The sequence below is a fragment of the Manis pentadactyla genome, chromosome 2 (genome assembly GCF_030020395.1).
Source record: "Manis pentadactyla isolate mManPen7 chromosome 2, mManPen7.hap1, whole genome shotgun sequence".
Taxonomy (NCBI): Eukaryota; Metazoa; Chordata; class Mammalia; order Pholidota; family Manidae; genus Manis; species Manis pentadactyla.
Genome location: NC_080020.1, coordinates 43988753 through 44010420, shown reverse-complemented (window position 1 = coordinate 44010420; position 21668 = coordinate 43988753). Strand labels below are relative to the sequence as shown.

At 46.8% G+C, this 21668-nt stretch overlaps 1 protein-coding gene across 3 annotated transcripts in view; it reads left to right on the top strand.

The window, feature by feature from the left end:
• The window catches only part of LCP2 (lymphocyte cytosolic protein 2), a 42252-nt gene that overhangs the window by 2458 nt on the left and 18126 nt on the right, over positions 1–21668 (top strand). For all 3 annotated transcript variants that reach the window (XM_057491670.1, XM_057491659.1, XM_057491667.1), the window contains exons 2-8: positions 1975–2037; positions 6891–6937; positions 15417–15482; positions 15922–15953; positions 16613–16650; positions 19058–19256; positions 21091–21188. In XM_057491670.1, coding sequence (XP_057347653.1) covers positions 1975–2037; positions 6891–6937; positions 15417–15482; positions 15922–15953; positions 16613–16650; positions 19058–19256; positions 21091–21188 — 543 coding nt within the window. The remainder of the gene's footprint in view (positions 1–1974; positions 2038–6890; positions 6938–15416; positions 15483–15921; positions 15954–16612; positions 16651–19057; positions 19257–21090; positions 21189–21668) is intronic.

Below are 21668 nucleotides of genomic sequence, written 5' to 3'. Positions count from 1 at the left end.
AAGGAGGCCAATTCACTTTCCATCTTCCCTTTTTCCTGCTCTGTAAACTGGGCCCTAGCTAGGGACACCCAGGCAGATAGGTGGGCCTTTGAGTCTTACAATCTCAGATGTGTGTAGCTTATCCTCCACCTGCGTTGAGGACTGGGATCATGTTTTGCACTTCTTTAATGCCTCTAATTTCTTTTGATGTGTTAGGAGAGCATTCCTGGGCCATGCAGTGAAAAAGCACTGGCTCAGAGCCATGGTTCTAATCCCAGCTGCATTCCTAATTTACTGTGTGACCTTAGACCAATCCTTTCCCTCTCTGGGCCTCAGTTGTCCCATCTACAACATGGGTATGTGCTCTAGAACACTGCCTACCAAAGCTGGGTACTCATAAGAATCATCTAAGTACTTGCTAAAAATACAGATTGTAACCCCAGGCCCAGATATTATTAGATCAGAATCAAATTCTAGGCAGGCCCCAGCCTGCAGGATTGTCTATCCAGAATCAAAGTCAGCAGTCTGCAAAATCAGAAATTCATCTGATAATGATGACAGTGAAAATGATGATTTTAGGCAGTTGTATATTCCAAGAACCACTTATGCCCCACTGCACATAGATAAAAAGGATGTTCAAGCTTCTCAGATGCTGCTTGCTTTCCACATTGACTGCTAAATCAACTTTTTCTAAGCTTTCTAACATTCATCCTACCACTGAAAGCCAAGTGGTTACAACTGTATTCAATCTTCAGGTTTACTGACTGTAAGAAAAGACTTAGACTTAAAATTTGCCCCAAAAGAAGGCTGTCACAAAATGTGAGCCTCGTACTTGTGACAAGAACCTAGGATTCTCCAGGAAAAACGTTTACTCTCAGATACCCCAGCCCCACAAGTCAACTTTAGAGACATTTAAAATGTAAATACTTAAGTTGTTGAGGACGATGTGATGCTACTGTTGTTTGATGTGATTCATTGGGAAAGCAACTGAAACACCCAAAATGATAATTTCTGCTGATTTTATAACTGTTCTGAGAATCCAGCTTAAACAATTTATCTTAAATAGAGGGGAAAGAAAACTGTATGCAAAAGAATATCAATATTTGATCCACATGGTGTATTAAGCTGTGCTTAAGTTTCTTCTCATTACTTACTGTGTGTAAGTTATACTGTTATTAACAGAAAGGAAAGCATTCTTGGCAGAGAAATTAGCACTTTGTTCTGAAGCCAATTGTCACTTCTGTCACCTGCTATCCATGGAACCTCATGCAAGAAACTTAACCCTCCATACCTTTGACTCTCCATCTGAAAAGTGTGAGGATTAAGTGACTAAAGACTGGCTTAAATGCTTAGAAGAGTGCTTGCCATATGGGAAGTGTTCGATAATTAGTAGCAGTTTCTGTTACCATTGTTGTAACAACAGTTTAGTAAACCACCTAAATGTGCAGCAGTGAGGGAATAATTAAATTTAGATAGTGTTTAAAGGGAGTTTGCAATAACATGAGGCAATGCTTATATTATCATTTTAAGGTAATTTTAAGAGAAAAAGTCAGGATAGCAAGATTGAATATGAATTGTCACCTCAATTACGTTCAAAATATGCTTAGGAAAAAGCATTGAAGGAAATATCACAACGTTCACTGAGACTGTCTCTGGGTGGCAAGACAGTGGATACTAGTGGTTTTCTTCTTTCCCCTCCTCTCTATCTGCTGGGGGAACACGTGGCCAGCCCTTGGCAGCCTTGAAGGCACTCTCTTTCAGCAGGGTTTGGCTCCAAAGTCCTAGACAGAGGCAATTTCTCCATTTTAGAGAGTCCCAAGGGGCTAGTGAAAGCAGGGCTGTGGTAGGGACGGGGCCCTTCTGTGAAATCAGGAGGGGAATGGGGAGTCTGGCTAGCCACAAGTATCACAATTTGTTAAGCTTCTGGGGCAGGTGAGGGAGGGGAACCAATGGCCTGACCCTATTCTCCTCTGACACACCTTCCCCTCTTTGCAGCTGAACTACAAGGACTGTGAAAAGGCTGTAAAGAAGTATCACATTGATGGGCTGAGGTTTTTGGTAAGTGCTGACCAGTCCAAAACATTGAGAACAAAGCCATTCTGCACTTCAACCAATGGCTGCAGGGCCAACTGGTCCACCCTGTCCCTGGGGATGCCCAGGCTCAATGTCTGCCTTCAGGGTCCCCATGCAACCCTTTGCCTGCTTCAGAGGTTTGGAATGACTGCCTCTGTCATCACCTCTCGGGACCCCTACTCAGGATATCTCCCACATCTTTCACGGATACAAAGGTACATTCTAAAGTCAAGGTATAAGAAGGAATCGAAGCATAGTTAAAGCCCCCACCCACCCCTTACCCACACCTTGAAAATCTATTCCAATGCCATCCATGCTTTGAGTAGCCCAAGGGAAATAAAAGACCTTGAGGGAGAATAGGAGATTCTCTTTTCCCATCTCACATCCTGGGGGACGTACTTACTGAGTGAAATAAAGGCTGGAATCTCCTTCATTATTTCAATTACATCCTTCTTTCTAACAAATTCACATGGTTGTTTTTGTGCCAACTAAACCCACCTGTGGTATGGCCCCCCTCCACTCTGCTGTATTGCAAAAAATTTTAAATATAAGACTAAGATGCAACCATATATTAAGGACTAAGCCATTAAATGGAGAGAGATGCAGCTGTAATGGTGGAGACTGAGGCATTGGGTAAGTGGTTGGGGAGGTGATCTGAGCACATCCCCTGAAATGACACATTTGTCTATGTATGGATAAGAGAGATCCTGACTGCCCCAGTTCATCCCTTCTGATCATGTTTCTTCAACATTCAAGAAAGAAGTGGGAATAACACTTCAAAAGTCTCAGGCCTAGATGTTTCCAATCTGGATCTGGAGTGAGGAGGGCAAGCTGAGCTGTGTTTTCCTGCCAGGCCTAGTCAGCAGCAGTCAAGGAACTGGGCCACAAGCCTTAAGAGTTAAAAGGGGCTATAGAGGCCACATGCTCTAGCTTTCCACCCAGCACACCAATTCATTTCTTAGGTTGCATCCCTGCCACCAACATCTGCTTGAATCTTTCAGTGACAGTGAGCTCACTACCACCCAGTGTCACCTGTCCCTTTCCGGGCTGCTTAAGTCTCCTGCTGAGACCAAATCTGTGCCCCTGTTGGTCTGAGCTTTGCTTTTATGTGCCATGTAAGATATACTTATATTCATTGTTCCACCCAAATTATTCATTCACCTGTCCATTCACCTGGCAAGCGTTTTCCTGATTCCATTTATACACTGGACCGTGCCATGTGCTGGGAATATGGAGATTAGGATGCCATTTCTGCCTTCCTGAAACTTGTTTTATAGCAGAAAGGTATCTTCAGGAAGGCTCCAACCATCTCTTCTGCAATTGAAAAAACATGTAAAGAGCCTCTGATTTGTTCTAAGTCAGACACCCAGTAATTGGACTAAATCAGACTTAATTTAATGTAACAGTCCATCAGTTTTTAACAACACTATTTCTTCATACTGAACTTTGAGCTAATAGGACACTTAGAGTTTCACTGTTGTTGAGAATCACTGCTAAACCTGAATATTTCCTTCTGGTGCCTTTAGCATTGAGAACTGAGAGCAGACACATCTCAGTGCTGAGTGGAAAGAGAGTAAGCCATCTTTTGAGGATGGTTCTGGCTGCAGCGCTGATGCTCTGGGTCACCTTGAATGAGCACTTGCCTTCTCTGAGCCTCTCCTTGCTCCCTGCTCTATTAATTGAACGTGAGCACACTGGGCTTGCTCATAGTGGGTGAGTCCCTTCCAGCTCCGTGCATTCTCCCTGCTCTTCCTAGGAAGCTTCAGGCCTGTTAGGACAGGGCTGTTTTTGTTGGTTGAGAAATGGTATCTGGGCAGCTTTGCCTCCTCTGCTCCCAAATCTGGGACCTGTCAGTTGCTAGAGGCTGCTACATATTCTGCTCATTGTGCGAAAAAGGAAAGTGGAAAGAGGGGTGCTATGAGGCAGGAAAGCAGAGAGAACCTGGTGCAAGGCCCAGCAACAGGAGTGTTTAAAGGCAGCTTCTGCTAAAACCCACCCTCCACCCCAGGTGCTGTGGGTATAGTTTGAGCTCTGATATGAACTCTAATTTCTCATCTGTCACTCCTAGCTTTATAGTATCCAAGACCGTTCTGACATTGAAGGCAATGGTGGAGGCCAGAGTCTTTTTACCTCCCTCCTTCCCTCTCTCCTCTTTGTTTCTTCCTTTTCTTTCTTCATTATAGGAGCTAGTAGGAGCCCTGAATCTGTTTTGCTGCCATTTGGGTTTTCCAGTGAGAACTGTGGGTTTTTGTCAGGTGGGTAATGGGGGTCCTATACTTCTAGAAGGTTGAAGAAGATGAGGAAATGTGCTTAGTACCTGTTTCAGTTAAGAACCTGGCTGCCTGTAACAGAAACCTGACCACAGTGGCTTAACCAAATGGGTTTATCTTTCTGAAGTGATAAGAAATCTAAAGATGGGCACTTGGGGCTGGTGAGCTGCTGAAGGAAGCCATCGAGAAGCCAGGCCCCATCTAGCCCATGGAAGACGCCTGTGGCTTCTGTTCTAATGATTGCAAGCTGGCTACTCCATCTCTAACCATCACATTGGCATTCCAGACAGGAGCAAATGGGGAACAGCAAAGAGTAAAAGGTGCACAGTGCATGGGGAATGCATCCACCTCTTGTCAGGAAAGTAATAACTTTTCCAGAAGCTCCATTCAGTAGACTTCAAGTTGTATCTCACTGGCCATGACTGAGTCCTATGACCTCAGCCATCTGCAAGGGAGTCTAAGGTGTTAAATATTTTAAACTCAGCACAGATACTGCCTGAACAAAATCAAGTTCCCATCAGTAGGGGAGAAAGAGAGAGTGGGTGTTGGGTGGGTAAGCAGCTGCATCAGGCACACCACCTCTGCACGCAGGGCCCATCTGCAGCTTTCCCTCCTTGTGTGTCCATCTTGAGGACACACTCCGCACATAATCATACTCCTGTGAAGCCACAAGTCTAACTCCAAGTCATCTCATAAGTAACCCAGAGTTTGCTGAATGTTTTGAAGGATGTAGAGAAGTTATATCAGAAAGCACAACTTTCCAAAACTCCAGTTTAAACATCTCTCATCTTTCTTCCCAGTTCCTGCCCCTGTTCTAAAGGCCTCTCTCTTCCCTAACATCCTGTTACTCTGTGTCTCCAGCCTTGCTCGTGTCCACCTTCTCCTTCATACTCATCCTGAGCCTCATTGTATATCCTCAACTCAACAGAACAGAAGGTGGTGGCCAGCTGCTGTCCCCCTGGGAGCCCATGGGAAGCTCTGTCCTCATCATGCCACACTCTGAACAGGAGTCTTGGCACATCCCTGACAGGGGGGAGGTTCTGGAGGTCAGAAACACTGCTGCTCGGTGATGTTTAAGAAAAAGTGGAGAAGTTAAGAAGCTTGACCTGACTGTCTCTGGCAGACTCCCTCCCAGACGTCCTGCTGCAAGGTCTGACAAATGGGCTGGGTCACCCACTGCTCCTGGAGCTGCGGCAGATGAGTCCATAAGCACACTGCTAAAATACCCCAGCCCCGTGCCAGCTGGGCTCAAAGGGAAGTATGCCCAGCTCTTCCCAGTGGGCGGCAAACAGCCTGCCAGGGAGGAGAAGAAGCAAAAACACTAACCTCCAAAAGCCAGCCAGACCCCGGCTGCTCCCTCCCCCAGGGTAGTAATTATTCACCTAACTCCCCCATGTGTCATTCATATATGGTATGCGAGGCGCTGAGCCACGCACGCAACATACATCATCTCATTCAGTCCTCATAATCCCTGGAAGGTGGCCATTATTATTATAATTATTCCCATTATACCGATAAAGAAACTGAAGCTCAGAGAGGCCAAGTGTGCGCGCCAAATCAGACAGAAGTAAGATTCAAACCCAGCCTGTCTCACTCCAGAGCTGCTACCCTTAGAATGTCAATGGAGTCCCTTCTTTGGCTGACATCAGTTTTATGGAAAGTCTGTCCACCCTCTCTTCTGTTCCCAGCATTGGCAGTCCTGCCTCTCCTCCCTTCAAGGTGCCTTCTTTTCTCACCCTGTCACCCTCTTCCTCTTCGGTCACTGGGACCCTCAAAGGGATCAGGCATGAGAGGGAGGAGACTTGCTGGAAGAAAATTGACCATGAATACCAGGGAGGAGGGTTCCAGCTCAGCTCCAGCACCTACAAGGTGAAATTTCCCTCACATTCCCAAGCCTCAGTTTTCTCACCTATAGAATGCGAGTGCAGGTTGTTCCTACATCACTGGTTGATGCGAGAATGAGTGAAGGTGCTGTAAGGCAGAGGCCCGGAGTCAGTTCTTCATAAATACGAACTTCTTTCTCCTTTCCCCTCTCAGTTCCCTCAGGAAAGCCTCTTTATTGCATCCCCACATCCAGAGAATAACACCAGTAACCCTGGTGAAAACGGCTCTGGGTTGTGATGGTGGTATAAGGGCACAGTGTCTTTTTCTAGGCAGGCTTCTCATGTCTGCTTCTTACAGAGACTGAGAGGGGCCCTGAAGTCTGGGTAAGAGCCTAAAGAAGAGGTCAGAAATGGCCAGATTTGGCCCACAAAACAAGTTATATTTGGTCCCACAATTTAGCTCTCATAGTGTTTTGTTTGCTTAAGTTAAAATTATTTGTCAGTATTTCAAACTCAGGAAATTTTGCATAAAGTCTGGATTTCAGGATTTCCTTTGAAAAAGTAGACCTGGCAACACCAGGCCCACAGTCTTCCATGCAACATCTAGAAGTTGACCCCTTTGGATGGGTGGGGGTTGGCCTCTCTAGTTGGCCGCAGTCCCTACCACTCCCTGTTGTTTCCTACTTTACTCACCTGGCCCAGAGCCCTTCCTGTGGGTTGTGACCTGCTGGTATCTTCATTTCAGAACCTGACAGAAAATGACATCCAGAAGTTCCCTAAGCTCCGGGTGCCGTAAGTACTCACCTGATTCCCTGGGTGGTTTGGGGAACAGAGGTTGGAATGGGGGGGTACTCCAGGGGGTGCTGAGTCACTTATCTATCGCTGTTGGTTTGAAGTAGGAAAGTGTGCAGGAAGGGTGGAGGCGAGGGCAGGGTATAGGGAAGGTAAGTTACATGATGAGTTGGGAAAAGGAAGTAACAGGTCCAGCCTGGCTGGTGTATTGGGTGCTCTTGCCAAAGACAAGCCCGACTCTGGACCAAGATTTCATTTCCTCTCTCCCCAGTGGGGTAGCTGGCTTTGTAAAAATAGCACCAGAGTCAAAAACCCTGAGGTTTCATCATGGTATCATCACCAACTCAGTGATTGCTGAAGTTTCTGGACCTCATTTTCCAGCTCGATAAAATGAGAGTGGACGGGATGAAGGATGGCAGTGGACAGCCTTTTGTTTAGCAATACTGACTGGTCAGAAATGGCTGTCAGGGGCATTGTGTGGAGAAGAATCCTGAGGAAAGTGGGGCATAGTCTATTACCCATGTCTGACACAGGTACTCAAGGGAAAGTTGCACTGTGCATATTGTGCCACATCCCTCTCATAATGATCTCATATACTGAAATGCCTACAGAAGCCACACAGTTGATATAAACATATAAAATGGGCCAGGTTGAAAAACAAAGACCTATCAATTTCCTTTTCATCTTACCTCCTTTGACTGAAGCATGGGTATCTACTACAAGAAAAATAATAGCACAATTATAATGATTAACAAGGTAATCAACACAAAACCTCAGAGTTGGTGAAACAATAGGGAGTGGATGGCAGTTGGTGGCAAATCAGCTTCACACTCTCCATCCAGAGAGCAGCCGCTACTCAGCTCCCGGCAATGTGGACCCAATGATGCCCAATCTTTGAATTTATCTAAGGTAGCTAGAAATATAAGTTTTATACAATATAGCTCCGATTTAAATATTGGCTCAAATATTTTTAATTCTGTGAAAGCCAAAGTAAACATTTCTATGGGCTAGATTTTGTCTGGGGGCCACCAGTATGAGACTGAGACCTCTACTCTGGACATTCTCTGAGGTCTTTTCTCTTATTTTAAGGGTCTCAGAATTCACAATAATATAAGGGAATTAGGCCAGTGGGGTACGAGGCTGGGAGAACTCATGTGTAGACAGAACTGCCAAAGTAGCTCAACTAAGGAAAACATGAGTCTCAGACTTCCTTCATGTGGAAGGGTGAAGGAAAAAGACAGGAGTAAGGGTTTGTCTTTGGTGTGGTCTATCTCCAGGGAGTATTGTTGAAGGGTGCTTGTTTTTCCTAAGCTGTTCTCCAGCCACATATAGCTATTTAAATTCAAATTACATCAAACATTTAGCGTCTCAGAGGCATTAGCCTCATTTTGAGGGCTCAATAACCACATGTAGAGGGTGACTACTGCATTGGCGAGTACAGACATAGAACATTTCTATGATTGCAGAAATGGATATTCTAGGAAAAAATTTTTGTTCTACATAAGGAAGAGACCTTAACATGTAGGTATCAGAATTGGTGGCTGTTGGGCCAGCGTTGTACTGCAGACATGTGAAGCTTGGTCTGCACAGAATTGTAAAATCAAGAAATGTTCCACAAAATCTGGCTTTTCTTGAAACTAATGGAAGATGTAGTGATCTAGTCTGGCTCTTAGTCTATTGTGGCAATTCTTAGCTGGATCTGATTGTCTGCTCCCTGTTTAGATGGGGTTTGTGTTCTCCAGTTTACCATTGTCCCCACTACTCCCAAGAGATTCTCCTACAGTGGTTCAGTCATATGCATGGAGAATTTGGCTATTTGACCAACAAGAAGTAATAGAATCCCCCCTAAAGTAACCAAATAACCAGACAAAATATATTAAGCAGCAGTTGATGACATTGGACATCAGATTATAAGGCATGGAAAACAAGTGTGGTGATCTCTTACTGCTTTGAGAGAGTTTCCAGGCCCTAGTACAATGAGTAGGGAACATTGGTAGGGTCTAGTAAGCACCTTGAATTGAGGAGACAGAGCTGAGAGTCAAGAAGTCTAGTGTTCATTGGTCCGGTACCAGAGAGGAGAGAGCTGCACAGAGAAGATGTTCTGGACACCGCAAAGGAGCCCTCTTCAGCAGGGGTTGATCAGTGCATGCATGTAAGGCAACTACTCAAAGCTGGCAAAAGAACCACCCAACAAGATTATAGCGGCCAGCCACAGGTCTGGAAACAGTGACTTTTTCTATCAGCCAGACTGGAAAAACTACAGATTTATAGTCATTGAGTAGAGTGCACAAAAGAACCTTGCCTTGGTAGTGGGGAATAATTAGCCCTAGTCTAAAAACTGCAAGCTTTGCCTAGAGAATCAAGAGCAAGAGTGAAATACAAAAGCCAAAAAAACTGTTTCTAAGTAACTTAACTGTACCCTAAAACAAAGCTCAGGAATACAAAAATATCTATCACCTAACAGAGCAAAATTCACAATGTCAAGCAATGAATCAGAGATTTTAGGCATATTAACAAGCAAGAAAATATAACATATAATTAAGAGAAAAACCAATACATCAAAACTGATCCATAATGGTTGCAGATACTGGAATTAGACAAGGAAAATATCACTGTATTCCATATGTTCAAAAAGTTAGTTGAGGCATGAGAAATACAAAAGGACCCAAACAGAACTTTTAGAAATGAAAATGACAATACCTGAGATGAGATATATACCTGGGATTAACAGCAGAAGAAAATATTAGTAAGCATGAAGACACAGCAGTGCAAACCATTCAAAATGAAATGCAGAGAGTAAAAAGAATTTAAACAGAACAATGAAAAGAGCCTCAGGGAACTATTAGGCAACTTCAAGCAGCCTAATATATATGAAATTAAAGTCCAAAGGAGAGGGAGAAGTGTGCATGTGGAGTGGGGGAGGAATATATAAATACATCATATATGCATATTACATATACATAATATTTGAAGAAATAGTGGCTGAAAATTGTCCAAGTTGGATGAAAATGATAAATGCACAGATCCAAGAGGCTCAGCAAACTTTCCAAGCCTAAGCAACAGGCAGATAACTATCCCAATGTACATCATAACCAATTTGCTTAAAAGTGGAGATGAGGGACTCCTTGAACCCCAATTCTTCTGTTCACCAGCCGTGAGTCTGTGGACAAGTTATCTGAATTCCCTGAGCCTCAGCTTCCTCATCTGCAAACTGGGGATAATAACAGAACCAACCTCAAAGGTCAGCAGGAAAGGTAGAGGAAATAATAGGCAAACAGTAATATGCACTGAAGAAATGTTAGCTATTCTTATTTCCTGAAAAATCCCAATGAGCGCAATTTCAAATTTTTACTGATCATTTTTTCCTGCTAAAGGTGGAATTCATTTCTATTAAAGAACAGAAAAGCTTTGGGACAAGGTAGATCCAGGTTCTAAGGCAGGCTCTGCCTCCTGCCAGCTGTGGGACCTTGGGGAAATGACTTCATTTATAGAAAGAAAAAGAGCTAACTTCAGAGAGTGGTGGACTTTAAAGGAGGCAGTCTGCATAAATTGGTGCCTACCTTGATGCATACAGATATTCAATATTGTTTGTTCCATTCCCTTGAACCTAGGTTCATTTGCCATAATCATTACCCTGAAGGGCTATGGAAAAGAAATTGTGTTTATGTACAGCAGACCAAAACAAGATTATATTCCTCTGAATATCTCCATTTCTGTCCCCCATGCTTACAAAATCACTAATAAGTAGATTTTATAAGAAGGCAGCTTCTGGTGAGGAAAGCTTTCTCTCTCTGCAGATAAAGTCACTCTCTCAGGACGCAGTTTCTCCCAGAGCCACCCTGAATACCGTAATGGAGGTGGATTTCTGAATAAAACAATGAAACCTCCTTGCAGAGGGCCTGTATTAAAACCCAGAGAATAGTGGAGCATGGTCTGGTTAAACTGGTAGACCGCATGTTAAAATCTGACACTGATTTGTTTTTTTTTTTAAATATTATAAGTTTTATATTTAAATCCATAGTGTAACTTAAAAAAATTAGGAGAAGGCAGTGATGGGGTGGGGTGTAGGCAACAGATAGGTGTTTGGACGATTCCCTTTATGCCCATTACAATAGTAAAATTAGGCTGGAGAAAATTAAGAGCCAACCAGAGGAGTAATACAGTAACTCCTGTGTGTCTGCCTTCCTGATAAGGCTGTAAGTCTCCTGCAGGGACAGCACACCTAAGATAGAGAAGACAGGGGAGGAGGGAAGGGGGCAGAGGGAGGGACCCGGAGGTGAACAGGACCTGCTCTGCCCATTACAGAATGTGACCAGCCCTCAGCAGAATGGAAACAATGACAGGCCTGTCTTCACCCTGCACTTTCCCTCTCCCAGTCAAGGGCTAACCCCTGCCCAGTCCTCCCCATGTGAAAGGGCCTCCTCTCCACCAACAGTCACTCCTCCCCCAGTGCCAGTCCGGAAAGCTTGGCTTCCCAGCTCAGCTCCACATTAAAGCCGGTCACGTGGCCTTTGACAAAAGCCTCTCTCACACCTTGTTTACCTTGTTGGTAAAATGGAAATGATTAGACTTGTCTGCCACACAAAATGGCTGTGAAACACAAGAGAAATAACACATGGAAAACTGCAAGGGTGGAGGGCACGGCTGAGACGCAGGGAGACCATACTAGGCCTTCAAATTCTTGTTTCCCACCTACCCGTGGTTCCCTCCTGAGGCCCCAGATGGCGATGAAAAGCCCTGGGACTTACATCCTGTCCTCTCCCTGGCTTCTCATATGACCTGGGGAACTCCGGAAGATTTGTCTCTTGCTTCTAGGAGGCTGACCCTTAGAGGTGGAACGACGACTTCCTTTAAAGAAGGATGAACTGCAGAGGCCCAGTGAGAATGCCCCTGGAGGCTGGGAGTGGGGATGTGCAGGGCCGAGGGGCAGGCTGCTGGGCGAGGGGTGGAGGAGGGCTGGGAGAGGACACGCTGAGCAGCAGCCCTCTGCCCACTGCAAACAGTCGTGCGTGTTCTCCCCCGAGGAACCAGCGTGCCCCCTGAGATCAGGGTCAAGAGACAGCCTGCAAGGGGGAGAGAAGGGAGGCTGGTCTAAAGCTCCTACTGTGTGAAATACATTTTATATTGTAAGCTGGTACGCAACTACACATGTGACAATAGAGGCAACGAAAAGAGAATGTTCACGAAATAATACCTACGCTTATATGTGTGCTGTGGGCTCTGATGCTTTGTATTCTGTTGTTTTCTTCCTTCCTTTTGTTAAGTGGCTGAGGGGGTTTTCTTGTGAAATTTCTTTTCATTTGAATAGGTGACAGCTGCTGCTGTTTTTTTCTATTCCTCCTCCATCTCCCCCATCTCCTCCTCATCTCCTCCTACTTCATTTCTTCCTCTTGTTCCATCTCCTTGTTAATTTTTAAAATGACAGTTCAAAAATATCAAAAATAACAGGATTGATTTTACCATCTTTTCAGACCATAGGAATTGCCCAGGGGTTTGGTTGGTATTACTGTCCCCCAAGACTCTCCCCTGGAGATTCTGGTGGGTTAAGCCTACGGTGGGCTTGTTAATCTGTGTTTGTAGAAGGTGCATCCATGGAATCCCAACAGTCAGGCTGGGCAGGGATTCCCTAGCCCGGACTAACCCTCTCTTCTTGCTGGTGAGGGATCAGGGCCTAAGGAAGGGAAACGCCTTGGCTGAGGTCACACAGTGCCCTCACACTGCCCATGGGGTAGGGTGTTGCAGTCAGACCCCATATGAGGACCCACCCTCTGTGCTGTCTAACATCACGAAGCCTCTGAGGAATCACAGATGACCCCACCATGCTGCAAACCAGAGATGCAGCTGGGCTGAAACCCAGCCCATTGCAGAGTCCACCTTCCTGCAATGATGTGACTTCCATTTGGAGGGTTCAGCCCCACTATCAGGCCCAGTTTATCCCTAAAACAAGGTGAAGCAGAGAGAACTGTCTGCCAGATGCCCAGCCCCCTCCACCTCTCTCCTTGGTGCAGAATGAGGCGTGGGGTTTGTGGGGAGAAGGAGGAATGAGTCACCTCCGGCCACTCACTGTCACTTGGTCTTCGGAGGGTGTGGGAGTGGGGGATGACTTTGAAGGTTTGCACACAGCGATAGCAACTGCCTCCCTGCCCTGTCCACACACACTGCCACCCTGCCCACACGCAGCAGTTGTCCCAGCTGGCTCAGAGGGTATTTCTCTGAGGCCCATCAAAGTAGGAGGACCCTGGGGGCCCAAGTTTGCTGCAAGCTGGACTGGCGGGCACAGCTCTGCTCTCTCTCACCTCTCTGCTTCTCTGTCAGGGCCTGCGGTTTGGCATTTCCTTCCCTAGCCAGTTAGAGCCCCAGCAGCCACCAGTCACCAGCCTGGCTGCTGAGGACACTGGTAAGAAGAGACACCGCAGAGAGGAAGGGGCTCTTTTCAGGATCAAAGTAGCTTTGTGGGCCCGTTGGAGCCCAACCAAGCTTTGTGGGATGGGGGCGGTGAGGTGCAGCCAGCCCCACTTTGTTAAGGTCATTGCTAAATGTCATCTCTGCACTGAGGCCTGTTTCTTATCAATTGCAATGGCACTCCACCCTGGCGCTCCTGTGCCCCTCACCCAGCCCCCAGCACCACTGCATGTATATACACCCAGGACTTACCTAGGCTTTCACTTCCTCAAATGTTCATTGTTTATTGTCTGTTTCTGTCCACTAGCACGTAAGCTCCTCAAGATCAGGGCTCTTTGTTTTCTTCATCGAGGCACCTTGAGCACCTAGCAGATTTTCTGGCACTTAGAAGGCCCTCATAGCATATTGTTGAATGAAGGTGTGACGGAAAGGGAGTGGCTGCTGCAGCCACCATTGCCTGCCTGGCCTGGATGCCAGCAGGGCTCTCTTGACAGCTCTGTTGGTGCCCTTCCATCCTCATGCCAGAGGAGGTAGGAGAGGGACTCCCTCAGTTCTCAAAACAGTTGCTCAAAGGAAACAAAAAGAACCAAGTCAAAAGTGTTCTGGTGGCCAAGTGACCAGGAGGCCACTGGGAAGCCCCACTGTGGCTGTAAAGCATCTGCCCTCTGGGCAGCAAGTGAAGTGTGGAACCCTAACCATTATACTAGGATGGGGAGCAAATGTCACCCTCTCCCCTCTGTCTTCTGAAGTCTTCTGCATGGTTATCAATATTTTTTTACCCTGTCATTCTAATGAGTAAGAGGGTTCCAAGCAGCAGTTCCCTGGGACTGGGGGCCTGGGGAGTGATGAGGGAAGCAGGAAGTTGTGGATGCTAAGGACTGCCTTTGCTAATTTAGCAATTTCGTTTTAGGCCAAACTTGTTGCATTTAAATGGTCACTTAACAGAAGGAATGGACATCTTGGGTCATTCTCAGATGGGCCACAGACTCAGTAGTGTGCTCCCAGGGAGAATTGTGCTTAAGGGCAATTAACACAAGGATGTGGTGAGTTGCGAGTTTGCTACCCTGGAAATCAGGGGCTGGTGTGTGTGGTGAGAAAATGTGTGGCCTTTATGACTAGCCCACTCTGTGAGCCAGTCCCTTCCTTTGTCTGGGCCTCTGTGGCCTCACCTATAAAATGTTGTTGAACTAGATAATCTCTGGGGCTGCTCCCAGCTGCCCGAAATCTCTAGGAATTACTGGGTCTGTTTACTAAAGGGGGTCCCCCTGCTCTCAGCAGCGGGTGTTCAGGGAGGCTGGAGTCTCCTGCCCATGGAATGAATGGTCGCTCACGGCTGGGGAATGCTCGCTGCGCAGTCCAGCTGGTGAAGGCTTTCCCCGTCCTGGGGCTTGGGGATTTGCTACTTCACAGCACCCAAGGACCAAGAGAGTCTGCATGGGCCCTGGCCAAGGCTGGCCTCAGGGGATGGGTGATTCAGGGATTCTCTCACTTGATAGGCTGGCTGTACCTTGATTGGGAATACACCAAGTTTTTAAAAGAATCCATGTCACCAAGGAAGAGGCAGGGAGGGGAGAACAGAAGGAGATACAGGCCAAGGGCAGCCCACTGGGGCTATTTTCAAGTTCTGCAACCAGTAGCTGATGGCTCCAGGTCTCAGAGAAGGTTTGAAGATTTCTGAAGCCAGACATCTTGACAAGGATTAAACCAAGTCAGGGGACTTATCCCTAGGAATACCAACACAATAAAATACAGAGCAACTGTATCCAGATCGTAAGGCTACAGAATTTCATGGAGGGGGGAGCCAGGTGTGACCGACACAGAGGGGCTCCAAGCTAGACTGAAGACGTGAGCCAAACACAGAGGGCTCCTGGGCAGGATCAGGGACTGGTGGGGGGACAAGCATGACAAGTTCTGGGAGGAAGTAAGGAGCAGAGGAGGAAGCTGGCCAAGGTTGGTCCAGGTGTCTGAGGTCACACAGCTCAGGGAACTTCAGGGCTCATGGGAAGGTTGGGGTTTGGGGGTTGGGGAGGTTGAGAGACAATCGTTTTGTCACATCATCTGTCTCTTTATCTTGTAGAATTCTCAGTAAATTAAGTCAAGAAATCAACAAGAATGAAGAGAGAAGGAGCATTTTCACACGCAAGTGAGTGGGGGCAGCCAAGGGCCTGGCATTGCTTTGAGGAAACCCCGGGCATTTTCAAACCCAAAGGGGGCCTTAAATGGGGGGCATGAGACTGTTTTTGCCCCAGTTTCTTCTGCTCTGGGGTCTTGAAGCTGGTGCCAAAAAGGGTGGAGGGGTGTCCCTCTCCCTGTCCTGCATCCTGACCCTGGGTCTGGGACGTCAGGGGAACTTCCCCTTGAGAGTCAGACAGTCACAAGATGCCAGTCGCACCACCAGTGTGGCTTTAGTGGTTTACAGAATTTTGGGTTAGCCCAGCCTGTGTTGCTGAGCAACAAGGACACCAGTCCTGGGTGGTGAGACACATGCCCCTGGGGGCTAATCTTGCAGGACTGGATTGAGGAAAGAGAGAAGTTCCCCTAAATCAGTAGGGCCATTAATGCAATGCTGTTTGCCTTTGCAGACCCCAAGTGCAGCGGTTTCCTGAAGAGACAGGTAAAGGTGTCAGGGCTGAGAGTGATTGCTTTAGGAGGTGACAGGTACTTTGGTCCTTATGTCTGCTGGGGTTCCTGGGGTATCATGCAGGTGACCTTATTCAATCGCCTGTAAGCCAATTTCTCTCCTGAAAAAGGTCTGGGTCCAAACTGAGAGGAGAGATGCAGGGCAGCCTGCTTATGGCTCCCTGCTTAGCTGGGACCCTCTGCAGAGACACAACGAGAAACTGTAGGGGAGCAAGGAAGGATCCAGGCTCTGACTGAGCACCTGCGTGGAGCCATTCACCTTGCTTCTGAGTCTTTAAAGCAGTTTTCAATTGTTAAATTGCACTTAGTCTTGCAATGCAGATTCCTGGTCCCTGCTCTGTCCTGCTGAATCAGGAGCTCTAGGGCTAGGGCCCCAGGCATCTGCATATTTTATGTCACTGTCAGGAAACTCTTATGCATGTGAAAAATTGAGAACAACTTTTGCCTTCTGGCAGAATGAGCTCTTCAGGCAGCAGTCCTAGAGCTGATACTAAATTGGTAGCCTCCAAGTATGTAGGAGGTCGGATGAAGGACTGGGATGGGGCAGTGTGTGGGAGGGCATCAGATGAGGGAGCTGCTATTTCCTTCGAGCCCCTTATTTTGGTACTGATCTGATATTACCCTCTTCCACAGAGAGCCATGAAGAAGATAATGGGGGCTGGTCATCCTTTGTGAGTATGATGTGAGCCGTTCTCCCACAGTTACAGCAATTTCTGGAGCACCTTTGGGCGATAGCTCAATAGCTGGGCTCGACTGAGTGCCCATAAACTTTCATTTACAAAAACATTTGGTGGTGCACTGGACTTGGCCCACAGGCTGTAGTTTGCAGACCGCACATGACCCACCACTTCTGTTCCCACAGCAGGGCCCTCCCCCAAGCCCTGTCCCAAGAGGGTCTACAACTGAAGTAGCTTCCAAGTAGCTTCGCTTGTAGAATTAAGTCCCCACTTGTGACACAAAGGGAAAGGATTTCAGAATCAACCATTAGTCCTGAAAAGACTCAGCAAAGTTCCAGTCCAACTGGTTTTTCTATTTGAGGGATTGTAGTGACCCCTTTGAGAGTCTGATGAACACAGTACATCCACTCCCCAGAGGACTATATACACAGTTGCTGCACAGGTAGCTACACTCAGGCTGAGAAGTCTGTTATGGATCACAGCCCAGTGTTTCATTTTACCCGTGAAGCAGCCCAGCCCACTGGGGAATGTAACTTATGCAGAGCCACACAGTTAGAGGCAGGCCTAGGGCCCAGGCGGCCAACCCTCAGTCCAGTGGTCTTTCTGGTAAGCGGCTGCCTCTGGTGCCTTTAGGAAATAGGCACTAAACATCTCTTGTCCTAGTGAGATTCTGGTAAAAGGAAGCATTGGATCTGAAAAAATGTTAGCTAAGTCAGGGCTTTCTACAAGAAAGCAAAGAATATGACAGTTATTTTGTATGAAAGGCAAAGGAGACCAGAGTTTCCCTGAAATGTCTGCATTTTCATACAGAAGCTGCACCTTTGCCACCACTTACCATTTAGTCCCTCCTGTGTGGGAGCCCAGCCTGAGGCTAGTCGCCTCAATTCTGTCTATGAACAGAGGGGTTCCATTAGCCACTGGCTGTAACACTCATGGGTTCCATTATGTGCCCACTGCTGCACAGGGCCCTAGCAGGGGGTGTTTATAAAGAACCTAATCCTGTGAGCATTTTACAACTTGGAGACCACATACGCATGGCAGGATGCAATTAGGAACAAAACCATGCCTACAAATTTAGGAGCCAAATAATTGGGAGAAAATCATTGTTCTAGAAGTGGAGAGGAAAACTCTGTTGAGAAAACTACCAGGGCAAAGGCCTGGTAGAAAGTCAGAAGCAATGGGGCGTGCAGGCTCAGGGAATCCAGGGATCCCCCACCAGTCTAGGGGCAGGCAGGGGGCGCTGGGCGTGCTGAGGCCATTGTTCCCATGTCCTGCATTCCCTGCTCTCAAGTTACAGGAACACTGACGACAGGGCAGAAGCTTTCTTGGAGTTCAGGAAGACACTCGGCCTCACTCTGCCTTCCAATATTTAAAATAATATTCCTCAAATCAAAAACTAACACAGTTGTCTTCCTTAAGCCATTTAGCAAAGCTGCCAAGCTTTCTAGGATTTCCTTATACACCTTTCCTTGCCAAATTGCAACCTTCCACTGCTACTTTCCACACTGCCCTTGACTTGAGAGAAATGCCTTGGGCCCGATTATCACCCGCCTGACTTTGGTATGAGAGTGGTAAGCCGCTCATGCTGGGTGGCCAACGGTGCCGCCTCTGCTTGGGAAATCATCACTGTGACTGTCCATTTTCACGGGCTGCTTCCGAAGCAGTCACCCAGCCCCTGGCCTTACTTTCTCTGAGACCTGCGAAGAAGCAAACATAGAATACAATAAAGATGTTGAAATTTAGGAAAAGAGTGTCTTCCAAAGAACAGCTTTAAACCCAGTGTCAGATATTATGAATATGAAGCTACTGTTCCTACACACTCACCTCTCAGCAAAAAGAACAGCGCAGCCCTGACCATGCCCGGCCACACACAGCTTCATCTGCCTTGTAATTAATAGGCTTGGGTCATCAGGCTTCCCACGAGCATGGCCTTCAATGCTATACCAGTTTATAATGAGAAGGAATTTTTAGAGCACAGGCATGCTAAGAACAGAAGCGGCGATTAAGTAGCAGCATTACAAATGCTCCAGGCATTTAGTCTTCCCTTGGTCATGCCTGGAGTAACGTGTTTAGTCAAAACAGAGCTGGCTCTCCACTCCTCTACTCCAGTGTCCTCCTCATTCCTTCTGCTTTTCTCTGGTATGCAAAAAGATGTAGTGGAAAATGCACTCGCCTAGTGGTCTGCAGACCTTGGTAGAGGTCCCAATCTCAACTTGCTGGCCATGTGACAGTGCATTCCCTGACCTCAGTGTCATCATCTGCAAAATGGGAGTAACCATCCTAAGCTGCCCGCCCCCAAGCCAGTACCACTGTGAGGTTTGGCAGGGAAAGGGTAGAGGCAGGCATGTTGAATGCTGTGCAGCCTCTACAAACAACACCGTCTCTGTTGCTGTGTTGGCAGGAAGAAGATGACTATGAAAGTCCCAATGATGACCAGGATGGGGACGATGATGGTGACTATGAGTCCCCAAATGAGGAGGAAGGGGCACCCATGGAAGATGATGCCGATTATGAGCCACCGCCCTCTAATGATGAGGAAGCTCTGCAGAACTCCATCCTGCCCGCCAAGCCCTTCTCCAACTCCAACTCCATGTACATCGGTAAGCGCCCTGGCAGCCCGGCCCCAGCCCCCACCAATGCCACCCCCACCACACAGCGGAAAGCTTTGTGTGCAGATGCCACTTCAGCTTCTTACTAGCCATGTGGCTTTGGGCAACTGACTCTACCTCTCTGGGCCTCAATTTCCTCATCAATGAAATAGGGTAATAATACAGACCACATGGTTTTGCTCTGAGGATTATTAATATTGCAGACAAGTGTCTGTGGTGGCTGATACCAGCACTGAACTGCCACCTAAGGGTATTTAGCAATAAACTCATTTTGTGTATTAACTTAGGTACTCGAGAATACTTTCCTGTTCTTCCCCATCTTCTGACCAATTCATAGTTACATGGCATTTTCACCCACAGAATGTGAGAATAAATATAATGATATAGAGTGGGGCTTGACCATAACTTTAAAAAATTAAATAGTATTTAAGATTTTCATTGTTTATCTGTTCCTGTGAGCCCATTTCTCCCTCTTTCATCCATTTATTCAACAAAAATTATTCATCTTTGAGCCAGGCATCATTCTAAATGCTGAAATTTGAGATCATCAGGAGAGAAAACAGCCCTTGTCTCATGGGGCTTACATTGTGTTAGCAGTGTTGACAGAAAATAAGCTCATACACACTTGCATAATATAATATCAAGGAGTAAGTTAGAAAATTGATGGTCAATATCACAAAAATTAGTACCACTAATCCTTGATGCTGTGTAACACTTTGCAATATTAAAACCCTTTCACAAGTATTTTGTCAACATTTTGTTTTGTGTTACGTACCTATGAGATATGGGCAACAATTATCTAAACCTATTTCATATTCAGGGAAACTGAGGCTCAGAGTAGAAATGGATAATTAAGTTGTCAAGTACCTCATAAGTGCCAGTAATGATTATTTAGAGTGAACAAGACAGTCCTCACCCTAAAGAATTTGTAGTCCAGCCGGTGAGGCAAGATCAAACAAATGAGTCATAAAATGATTTAATTAAACCATGATCTATACTCAGAAAGATAAGTGGGGCAGTGAACCTGGGGCTTTTGTGTGGTCTGCGCTCACACCTCTAAGGACATATCTAAGGTGAAGGTGAATGTGGGGAGGCAAGAACATTCTAAGCAGTAGGAATGCCTGTGCAAAGGCCCTAAGGCTCTAAGGAACATGTCAGAGGAGCTGAGAGATGGCCAGTGTCAGTGGAATGGCATGAGATTAGCCAGGATTCTCTGTGGAAGGGCGATACCTCTCCCAGGCTGGGATTAGGGTGTGCTGAGAGAGGCACCCAAGGAGTGAAATGTAAGGAGGCCCTCACTCACACAGAGCCCTAGCCAGGTCTCTCCCTGTCAAATGGCTGGGACACTCCAGCCTGTCCAACTGCCTAGGGATACTTCTGTGTTGATCAGAATGGTGTAAGTTTTTGTCCAAGCCATGTTAAAGTAACCAGTTAAGAGTCTGTGATTTGGTTACAGAAGTTGGTGACCAGCTAGCTCCTCCCTTTAACAGAAGAGACAAGCACAAGGAGGAAGTGGGAGTAGGGAGGACAACCCAGAGCATTTGTGAGGCGGAGGAAGAGGACACAGAATAGGATCCCCATGAGCACGACAGCCAACTTAACCCTGCCCAGGCAGCTGGGTATGCCTGTGTGTGTGCGCCTGTAAACCCAGAAGGAGCAAATCTCTGCCATGGCCGGGGGGCTGGCTTTGGCGTTGGTGGGGGTCTGCAGGATAGGAACCCCTGGAGCACTGAGGTGCTCAGGGCTGGGCACAGGGTCCTGAGCGTGGCCCACTTGTCTTAGCGTAGAAATTCTCCATCATTTTAATGCCCTTGCGTGTCCACAGACCGGCCCGCCACCAGCAAGGTTCCACAGCAGCCGCCTGTGCCCCCGCAGAGACCGATGGCGGCCCTTCCTCTTCCGCCAGCCGGACGGAGCCATTCGGTAGGCCTCCTCACTTTGTGTCGTGGTCCTCTGCGTCCGCTCCGATTGCTTCCAGTGCCAGAGAGAAAAGGAGACTATGAACATCTTTATCCAATTATGATCAGTAAGAAAAGATTATATGTAGGCTGAGAAATTGCAGACCTAAGTACCGACAGTGGAGTGTTTTTTGGGGGGTGAAATACTAGGGATTTTTATTCACATTCTAAGGCTCATCAGTTTTTTTCTTTTCATCATAAACCATATAAGCTACTTGTACAACAAAAATCTCCATCTAGTATTTATTGTGCCATTATTTCCCACTTTTGAAATAAGTGAAAAGTTAAAATAGCCTCTGAGAGGACCAAGTTGAGAAATGGCTCCTCCCCCTCCTGGGTGTTCATGGGTCTTGCGCCACCTGCTGGCCAATGCTCGAAGTTCCACGGACAAAGGTGCTGGAGGCCAAGATACACAGTGCAGTGAACCCAGGGAGACAGAGCCAGC